The following is a 10,485-nucleotide window of genomic DNA, read 5'->3' as shown; positions in this document are numbered from 1 at the left end:
AATTTCTGCTAGGTTCTCTAGTTTAATGGGGGTACATGTGAGAAATTTTTGAGCCTAGGAAAGAGGTACCAATGTTAAGGACACATGGTCTTTATTCTTACAATACACCAAAACATTAAAATTGTAAAAGGTGACCACATTTCCGTGCTATTTGCAAATAGGCCTATAACTTTTTATTGTACCCTTTGTTGTGTCTCTTCCAAGTTCTTCTAAGCTCTCTTCTATCCTATAGCTTCTACCTCTTAGTGTATCCTTTTTGTCATGTCTCTTTTAGGTTCATCTAAGTCATCTCCCTCATGACCCTCTCTTTATGTGCCTCTACTTTTATCTTCTTTTCTTGGAGTTGTGCAAATTATGCTTTGAGACATGTGACCTTCATTTGTGTCACATCAACCTTCACTTGGGATTTTGTAACTTTTATTCTACCTATCTCTACTTTATTCACTTCCTTCAAATATTCCACCATAATTTGAGTAAAATATACCACAAGATATGAAATAAACCATGGATTGAGTTAGAGGCATTCTATCTTCTTATTATGTGAGGCTAACTACATGATGGTGGTATTTATAATGTCATTTCATGTATTCAATTACATCACTAGCAAAGGAGGCCACGAGCGCTACTGAAGGAATTTGCAAGCTATGGTGTTAGCACCAAAATGCGCTCTGAAAATCCCTAAATGTGCTTGCTCTAATCTTTTCCTTCTTTGTACACTTTATCACTTAATTAGCACATATATCATCACATATATCAATAAAAGTATCAGTGCACCTGTAAAGAAAATATTTTAGTCTAACTATCAATGCTTTGGGGCCTTGATGCTTTACCTTTTTCCTCATTGTAATGTTGATCAGCATTGTAGTGCTAACACCTTAAGAGCTAAATAAAAGATGTAGTTAGATAGAAATTTTCAACTAAATGCTCACATAACTAAGCCAATCAATAAATAAGACATGGCATGACACCACCTGCAAGTGGATTTTATTTTATTTAATATTAATTGTGGCACAACTTGGATTGCAAATGTAGTAAATATGGGTGCCAATTTCTTTTCGCTATTAATTAATTAGTGACAAGGGCTCCAACCTTTGAGGTGGAAGCTTGATCAATTAATTTTTTAAAAAACCTTATGATGCTTTTGAAAGGCGGTGGGATTTTTCCAAAGTTTTCATGGCTTCACCACCTCTCTCTCCCTCCCTTTCGTGGACTCTTTTTCGAAAGGCGATGGGATTTTTCTAGAGATTTCATGGCTTCACTGCCTCTCTCTCCCTTTTGTGGGCTCTTTTTTTTTTCTAGGCTCTTTGTCTCTCTCGCGCGGGGTATCATGGAGAGAGCAATCTCTCTCTCTCTCTCTCTCTCTCTCTCTCTCTCTCTCTCTCTCTCTCTCTCTCTCTCTCTCTCTCTCTCTCTCGCTCGCTCGCTCTCGCTCTCGCTCTCTCTCCCATGGCATATTCGCTCGGAGGCCTTCTTGCACGGCGTATCATGAAGAGGGAGGGAGGCTAAGGTCCAAACCTTGGGTTTGAAGCTTAGCAAATTTATTAATTAGTGCTCGCTTTGCAGTAAGTAATGAATATGTCTATAGACTAAATATGTTTATAGACTAAATATGTCTAAAGATTGAATGCAAAGTAGGGTTGAAATTTACTTCCCTTTTTGGTACATTGTCCTTCAAGTGATAAAAGAGTAGAGCCCTACACTAGACTTAGCCCTAGTGTTGAATATAAAACGCCTGTAAAAAAGCAAGCCTACTTAGCCCACTTTTTTTGAGACTAGTAAATTGCATTCAAGTCTGGCATTTAAATCTACCCATTATTATTATTATTATTTTCGAAGGTACAAGAAATTTAGAAATACACACACCCATTATCATTGTAGGCACAAGTCGGCTCTCACTTGTCTCTAACGGGATTGACACCTCTTTCTCTCTCTCTCTCTCTCTCTCTCTCTCCCCTATTCTATGTCCACCCACCGCACTTTGCACTTTGCATTCTTCGATGACATGTTAAGGCAAAATCATGATGGAATGGTGGTTGGTCCACTTTACACATCAAATTTGGGAGGAAAGGGATAAGACTTGCAAGTATTTCACCATAGACTACATGTAATTTATGACGGTCGAGAAATACCCAAAAACGTTTAAAACACCCCTTAAAAATCAAGCCTGCAAGTTAACCCTTTTTTTTGAGACTATTACCTTGCATTCAAGTCTGGCGTATTTTTGGTTATACTTTTCCTAGTTTTGATATTTGCATAAACATTAAATGCAAAAAGGAAGCGCAAAACACACCTTTACGTAAAGGGTGAAATCACCAAATTGGAGGTATTTTTTAGTGTTAATTTGAGGGTATTTATAAGCAAAATTCAATTGTAAAATTTGCCGGCCGGAGTGTTTTTCGCGCACCCTGTGCAAAATTTATTATTGTGAAACTCAAAAGTTGCTTGATGAGACTTCCACGAGTTTCGTGAGGCACCGAGGGGTGCGGGTCGACAATAATAGCTCGCAGGCTCGCAAGGAAGAGCTGGTGGAGGGAATTGAATGCGAGCAACGACCCACGAGATGAGCACAATTCGTATCGAAATGCGTTGTCCGCGCATAAGGCATATGTCATGCACTCTATTAAAATCTCTAGTAATCGTTTGAAAGTAGAGTTCTCTCCTGTTGCTGTAGTTTCGAAGGATCGGGGTTCATGCCCACCTTTCTGAGGTTCTAGGTCATCGTGGTGGCTTCGCGTGTAAAAATGGCCGCATATCAGTCTCTGGTCCATGTCGCTAATGTTTCTCTTGTGAAGCCTTCTAAGCCTACCACGAAACACCTGATGTATATGTCCGGCATTGATCAGATCCTCAAATTTGCGCGGCCGAGCCGGAGCATATTGTTCTATAAAACGGAGAAAGATCCGGCGGAGGCTGTGGAGATCTTGCGGCGGGGTTTGGCGTCCGTTCTGGTGGCGTTCTATCCTATGGCTGGGCGGGTAGTGGACGACGGCGGCCGATTCGCCCTCGATTGTAACGACGAAGGCGTCGAATTTGTCGAAGCCAAATGTGATCTTCCTTTCGAGGAGCTTGAGAAGGACGACTTCTACATCCGGAGGCTCTTCCGCGACCTGGTGGGCATGGATACCCGCGAGTACAGCGACCACATCGGAGATCCCATTGTCTCCATCCAAGTAGGTAGTCCCTTCCGTGCACAGTTTTTACTGCAGGCGATCTGATTCTAGGATACGGAAGATTACATGATGAGATCTTCGTGCAGGTCACTTCTTTCGTAGGCGGCTTCACGGTGGGGTTTGCGATTACGCACTCTGTGGCTGACGGACACTCGTTCTGGACGTTTGTCCGGTCGATTGCTGAGGCGTGCAAAGGAAAGCCCCTCTCAGTGCTGCCTGTCCACACGCGAAGCGTCCTCAAACCAGATAGCTTCCTGCTCAACAGGTTTCCGGAAATGCCTCCTGAGGAGCTGAAGAAAGATGATGCAGCGCCTTACTGTGGCTCTATGGAGGTGAACGGGGGCTCGCCCGAAGACAACCTCATGCTCATCGCGGCGGAAGAGCTGCACCAGAAGATCATCAATTTCAATAAAGACATGCTGGAGACTTTGAAGAAGGCGTGCTGCGAGGGGCAGAAGGGCTTCTTCAGCTCGTTCGAGGCTCTCTCGGCGTACTTGTGGAAGAGGTTAGTCATGGCGCAGCGGCTTGGAGATCACGTGAGGGTGGACTTCCGCGTGCCGTTGGATGTGAGGGGCCGGATGATCCCGCCGCTTACCCCGGCGTTCTTCGGCAATGCAATAGTTGGTCTTACTGTGCCCACCACGGCCGGAGAGCTGAAGGCGGAGAGCATCGGCGCTACTGCCGCCCGCATCCGGCAAGGAGTACGGCAGGGTGACGACGCCTACATTAAGAAGGCTATAATAGCTCGAGAGAATCTGGATCTCCGCAAGCTCATACTAGGTCATGTCGTTCTCTTCAACATCCGCAACGCCAGCCGCTTTCCTGTGTTTGAAGCAGCGGACTTCGGCTGGGGTCAGCCAGAGGCCGTCCGCCCCCCGTGGGAATGGAGAGAAGGTGAACTGACTTGGTATCCAGGCAAGAAAGCTGGCAGCATCGACGTGATAGCTTCCCTCAGCGACTTCACCTGTACTAACTTCTTCTCGCCGGATCTCTACCCCAACGATCCCCTTGGTCCCCTTGCATTTGCAGCCTGAAATCCGTAATATGCTGTTTCTTCTTTTGGTTTTGTTTTCATAGCGAAATCCTCACCTTATCAAGGCTCCATTAGGGCATACTGCACCAACTTTATCAAGGCAGCGCCACTTGTTGTTGGGAAGGGTAATGAAAAATAACACCGGGAGGAATGACCATAGGCTGGTAATCATTGGCATCCTCTATCCATAATTCGTGATCATTCCCAGCCGTTATGTGTGTAGGGGATTGGTGCAACTTTAAATCCTAGTAATGTGATTGTGTTGTGAGTCGGTATCTATGTTCGATATGTCATCAGTGTTCGAAAAAAACTATTTTCCCAAAAAGTACAAAACCTTCATCTAAAAATTGTGAAATTATTTATAAAGAAAATTTTCAAATTTTGAAGGTTTTTGTTCTACAACCTCTCAAAATCTGCAGGTTTTTGTACTTATAAGTTTTAAATTTGAAGGTAATTTTAAAAATCTGCAAGTGCAAATTACATTATACCCGGGTTTTTTTCGAACACTGTATGTCATTACCTAGCTAAATTTAACGTTGATTTGTCATTCAGATTTTGTTTTTAGGGCAGACCTGTATTTTCTCTCCCTCAACCCTTGACCATGACGTCACAAGTAGTTATCAAAAGTAGTTGATTTGTAGAAGAAAAAAATAATGCCCCATGCTATGCCAAAACCCTAAACCCTAAATTTTTTTTCCACTCATTGTAGGCCCCTATTATGATCACGCTTGTTATGAAGTGAAATACAAAAGCCTCTCTTAAATAGAAACAAGGAAGGGTAACATTAGTTTCAAGTTTAAAAATCACACATGGGTAGGTGGATTTTTTGTACACGCGAACATTCTAATCAGCGAATATCAATGGATTAAAATTCAAGCTAATTTTTAGTTAGCAACGGATTGATCTACAGTACCTTTTTGAGCACTTAATTATCTACGTAAGGTTATCTAGCATTGTACAAATGTCAGATTGTATTAAAGATGTCGTGTGAGAACATTTTTTTATATTCTTAACATAAAATCATGGACAGAATTGAGTTCTCAATAAAACAATATCTCTACTTATCAAAATTGGTTGTTCAGCATTGTATGTAATAAAGGTGTCCTATGAGCATCCATTTTTGCTAGTTATTACATAAGAGCATGGGTTGACCTATTGAGTTCTCAACAAAGACAACTACACTACTCATCAAAATTCTCTTTATGGCTGGACGGTAAAGTCTTTACCCTTTGTATTTTGGGCTACATGTCACAAAAATGCCTTCTATTACTTTATCATCCAGCTTATACGTTATTGTTTAGGCATAAGAGTATAAACAAGTTAAACAAAAACATTGTCAGAAAAACAAAGAAGGTTATGCACATTTTCTCTAGAGTCATTCAATTTACGAGAATTATGGAAATGATTCATTTAAATTAGTGTTTATACTAAAAGAAGAAATATGGGTATAGTTGAAATCCCATGAATCTTTTATGCAAAAAGAAGAGTATTAAGTATATCTTATTTTGAAAAATTTGAGAAAGAATGTGAAAATAATTTAACCTTTGAAAAATCACAATATACGTCTAGATTCTTGAAAGGTAAAATCTTGGAGTACTTTTTGAACGGGAAAAGGACTTCCCAAAAAAAGACCAGAAACACACTTAGATAGTGAACGAAAATTTAGATTTAATAAAAATTTAGATTTAAATAGGGAATGTCGATTAAAATTCTTCATTACTGAACTTTAAGGAATGAAAACACAATATGTAAATGCTCTTTCTGAGTTTTTACTATAAATTTTTGATAAATTCATTTTTCTTTTTTAAGCTTCAACAACACTCTGATACTTAGATTTAATGGAATTGAGAAAAAGTTACCTTTAACTAAGCCAAGTAATAGGCAGAGACTTAGAAAAGTTCTATCAGTATCAAAAGTAAAGTAACCATACTCTCAAACTGATGTTTTTGTTTAACTTCTTTATACTCTTATTGTTTAGGCATAAGAGTATAAACAAGTTAAACAAAAACATTGTCAGAAAAACAAAGAAGGTTATGCACATTTTCTCTAGAGTCATTCAATTTACGAGAATTATGAAAATGATTCATTTAAATTAGTGTTTATACTAAAAGAAGAAATATGGGTATAGTTGATTTTGTAAATCCCATGAATCTTTTATGCAAAAAGAAGAGTATTAAGTATATCTTATTTTGAAAAATTTGAGAAAGAATGTGAAAATAATTTAACCTTTGAAAAATCACAATATACGTCTAGATTCTTGAAAGGTAAAATCTTGGAGTACTTTCTGAACGGGAAAAGGACTTCCCAAAAAAAGACCAGAAACACGCTTAGATAGTGAACGAAAATTTAGATTTAATAAAAATTTAGATTTAAATAGGGGATGTCGATTAAAATTCTTCATTAATGAACCCCAACGATCCCCTTGGGCCCCTTGCATTTGCAGCTTGAAATCCGTAATGTTGTTTCTTCTTTTGGTTTTGTTTTCATAGCGAAATCCTCACCTTATCAAGGCTCCTTTAGGGCATACTGCACCAACTTTATCAAGGCAGCGCCACTTGTTGTTGGGAAGGGTAATGAAAAATAACACCGGGAGGAATGACCATAGGTTGGTAATCATTAGCATCCTCTATCCATAATTCGTGATCATTCCCAGCCGTTATGTGTGTAGGGGATTGGTGCAACTTTAAATCCTAGTAATGTGATTGTGTTGTGAGTCGGTATCTATGTTCGATATGTCATTATCTAGTAAATTTAACGTTGATTTGTGATTCAGATTTTGTTTTTAGGGCAGACCTGGATTTTCTCTCCCTCAACCCTTGACCATGACGTCTCAAGTAGTTATCAAAAGTAGTTGATTTGTAGAAGAAAAAAATAATGCCCCATGCTATGCCAAAACCCTAAACCCTAAATTTTTTTTTCCACTCATTGTAGGCCCCTATTATGATCACGCTTGTTATGAAGTGAAATACAAAAGCTTCCCTTATATAGAAACAAGGAAGGGTAACATCAGTTTCAAGTTAAAAAATCACACATGGGTAGGTGGATTTTTTGTACACGCGAACATCCTAATTAGCGAATATCAATGGACTAAAATTCAAGCTAATTTTTAGTCAGCAAAACGGATTGATTTACAGTACCTTTTTGAGCACTTAATTATCTACGTAAGGTTATCTAGCATTGTACAAATGTAAGATTGTATTAAAGACGTCGTGTGAGAATATTTTTTTATATTCTTAATATAAAATCATGGACAGAATTGAGTTCTCAATAAAACAATATCTCTACTTATCAAAATTGGTTGTTCAGCATTGTATGTAATAAAAATGTCCTATGAGCATCCATTTTTGCTAGTTATTACATAAGAGCATGGGCTGACCTATTGAGTTCTCAACAAAGACAACGTCACTACTCATCAAAATTCTCTTTATGGTTGGATGGTAAAGTCTTTACCCTTTGTATTTTGGGCTACATGTCACAAAAATACCTTCTATTACTTTATCATCCAGCTTATACGTTATTGTTTAGGCATAAGAGTATAAACAAGTTAAACAAAAACATTGTCAGAAAAACAAAGAAGGTTATGCACATTTTCTCTAGAGTCATTCAATTTACGAGAATTATAGAAATGATTCATTTAAATTAGTGTTTATACTAAAAGAAGAACTATGGGTATAGTTGATTTTGTAAATCCCATGAATCTTTTATGCAAAAAGAAGAGTATTAAGTATATCTTATTTTGAAAAATTTGAGAAAGAATGTGAAAATAATTTAACCTTTGAAAAATCACAATATACGTCTAGATTCTTGAAAGGTAAAATCTTGGAGTACTTTCTAAACGGGAAAAGGACTTCTCAAAAAAAGACCAGAAACACGCTTAGATAGTGAACGAAAATTTAGATTTAATAAAAATTTAGATTTAAATAGGGGATGTCGATTAAAATTCTTCATTAATGAACCTTAAGGAATGAAAACACAATATGTAAATGCTCTTTCTGAGTTTTTACTATAAATTTTTAATACATTCATTTTTCTTTTTTAAGCTTCAACAACACTCTGATACTTAGATTTAATGGAATTGAGAAAAAGTTACCTTTAACTAAGCCAAGTAATGGGCAGAGACTTAGAAAAGTTTTATCAGTATCAAAAGTAAAGTAACCATACTCTCAAACTGATGTGAATGGATCTGAATGGATGTGATGTGATGTGAATGGATGTGAATGTGACGTAATGTGGATCTAGATGGATGTAAATGGATGTGATGTGATTTGATGTGATGAGGATTTGAATGGATATAAATGGATGTGATGTAGATCTGGATGGATGTAAATGAATATGTTGTGATGTAAATGGATGTGATGTGGATTTGAATGGATATAAATAGATATGGTGTGATGTGGATCTGGATGGATGTAAATAGATGTGATGTGATGTGAATAGATGTGATATGATGACAATGGATGAGAATGGATGTGATATGATGTGAATGGATGAGAATGGATGTGAATGAATGGGAATGGATGTGAGTGGATATGGAATGATGTGAATGGATGCATGATGATGTCAATGGATGTGAGTGGATATGGAATAATGTGAATGGATGTAGGTGTAAATGGATGTGATTAGATATGGAATGATGTGAATGGATGTAGGATGATATGAATAGATATGAATGGATGTGGAATGATGTAATGTGAATTAATGTAGAAGAATGTGGAATAATAAAAAATGACATGGAATGATGTGGAAAGATGGGAGTTCGTTGGAAATTGTATTTGTAGATAAAACTTGTTTTTAAAGACTGTTTTATGTCAAGAATGTTGGGGAAGCATTTTGACTATCTTGTCGATTAAGGTCATGAGGACCTAAGTGAAACGGTTGCAACAGCTGAGGAGAGTCAATGAAGGACGTCTCGCGTGGCAAGGTCGGCCGAGGTCTTGACCAGCCTCGGTTCGATTAAAATGGTGAGCTTTTGGAACCATACGGTGCTTGGGCTTTGGGTTGCCTACTAGGATACCCACGCGTGCGTCGAGGAAGAAAATAGAACAATGAGTTGGAGTTGTTTTCTGAACACGGGCATGGATCTAGTTGATTGGCCATGCTGGTCTTCAACAGGAAGTGGATGAGTCCATGGCTCTTTTACATGGATCTTGTTGGTTGATCTTGCTGATCTTCAAAAATGGAGAGTCCATCTGGATTTTTTTATGTGATTATATTTTCGGGTACTATGAGCTAGGAACTATTAAAAAGGTCCCTGAGTGAGCAGGTGGTGAGCGTTCTTGGTTGTCAATGATGCCATAGGTACATCGATGAAGGAATGATTGGAAATTGGACTTCAAGCTAGATATTTTGGAGGATTATGTTCAGCGATACTATGGTTTCATTAAAAGTTTTCTTTTTAAAGATAGTCGAATCTGTGAAAGGCAATTTCATATTGGGTGTGTAAATGGTATGCCTGAAATGTATTTTGCATGAATCCAAGGGGACATGGATGGTACCCGAGACAAAATATAACCAAATTTCTAAATGGATTCTATCAATACAGTGGTTGGGCGGTTGGATAACCCATGGGATTGGATGGGGTTAGGCTGGACTGATGGATTCTTAAAATAAAATTCAATTCTGCTTAAGCTACGATAGATGAAGTAAATCACAGATAATCCTTGTTCTATGGAAAAGAATCAATGGCTGTGCCTCTTGACGGGGAAAAAAGCGTTAGTCTCTATGATCCAAGTGCAAGTTCCTCCCTACCCGTCCATGTGACTTGCAGGTTTCGTCGGAATGAAAAAGGGTAATTTATGGCTCTTGACTACGTTAGAATAAATTTTCCTTGAGAAATCGGCTATGCCTTCTGGGGGCGAGAGAAGTTTTTCCAGGTTCAGTTTTGAAAGAATCGAGAGATTAGTCTCTTGTCTAGATATTCATGGGCGAGGCACCGAGTGGGAGACTCTGCCCTGCTAAGAAGTGCTACTTCCGCTGCTAGCACTCCAGAATCATTGCGCAAAGGGGGCAAGGATCTTTCAAGTGGTATCAGAGCAAATTGGCTAAAGTTGATCAACCAAGAAGCAAGAAATGTCAAAAATTTATGAGTTACGAGTAAAAGATTGTAATTGTGTGATGAAATTCATACAAATTGATATTCAGAATGAAGATCTATTCATAAATTGGAAATTGAGTCTTCAGATGGAAGTACCGCATTGTGTGGAATCCCTAACTTGCTTGAGGCCTAGATATGATGGTATTTACCTTATAGTTCAAGAACCGTGATTATCCATATACATCGTG

General features: G+C 38.4%; 1 protein-coding gene across 1 annotated transcript; it reads left to right on the top strand.

Moving 5' to 3' along the window:
• The first annotated feature begins 2,623 nt into the window (after positions 1–2,623).
• LOC147610209 (hydroxycinnamoyltransferase-like) lies at positions 2,624–4,528 on the top strand. Its single transcript, XM_086786101.1, has 2 exons — positions 2,624–3,170; positions 3,257–4,528. The coding sequence occupies exons 1-2, from the start codon at positions 2,742–2,744 to the stop codon at positions 4,202–4,204; spliced, it is 1,377 nt and encodes a 458-aa protein (XP_086642227.1). The 5' UTR covers positions 2,624–2,741; the 3' UTR covers positions 4,205–4,528.
• Positions 4,529–10,485: the final 5,957 nt, after the last annotated feature.

This window comes from Cibotium barometz, chromosome 49 (genome assembly GCF_041138505.1).
Source record: "Cibotium barometz isolate CiBa-2024 chromosome 49, ASM4113850v1, whole genome shotgun sequence".
Taxonomy (NCBI): domain Eukaryota; kingdom Viridiplantae; phylum Streptophyta; class Polypodiopsida; order Cyatheales; family Cibotiaceae; genus Cibotium; species Cibotium barometz.
Note: the sequence above shows the minus strand (reverse complement) of the source record. Positions and strands in the feature narration are given on the sequence as shown.

What these genes read in the sequence shown, in the direction of transcription:
- LOC147610209 (XM_086786101.1), top strand. Translation starts at nt 2,742, where the DNA reads ATGGCCGCATATCAGTCTCTGGTCCATGTCGCTAATGTTTCTCTTGTG. An exon ending in ATCCCATTGTCTCCATCCAA is followed by an intron (nt 3,171 to 3,256) that starts GTAGGTAGTCCC and finishes ATCTTCGTGCAG; the next exon opens with GTCACTTCTTTCGTAGGCGG.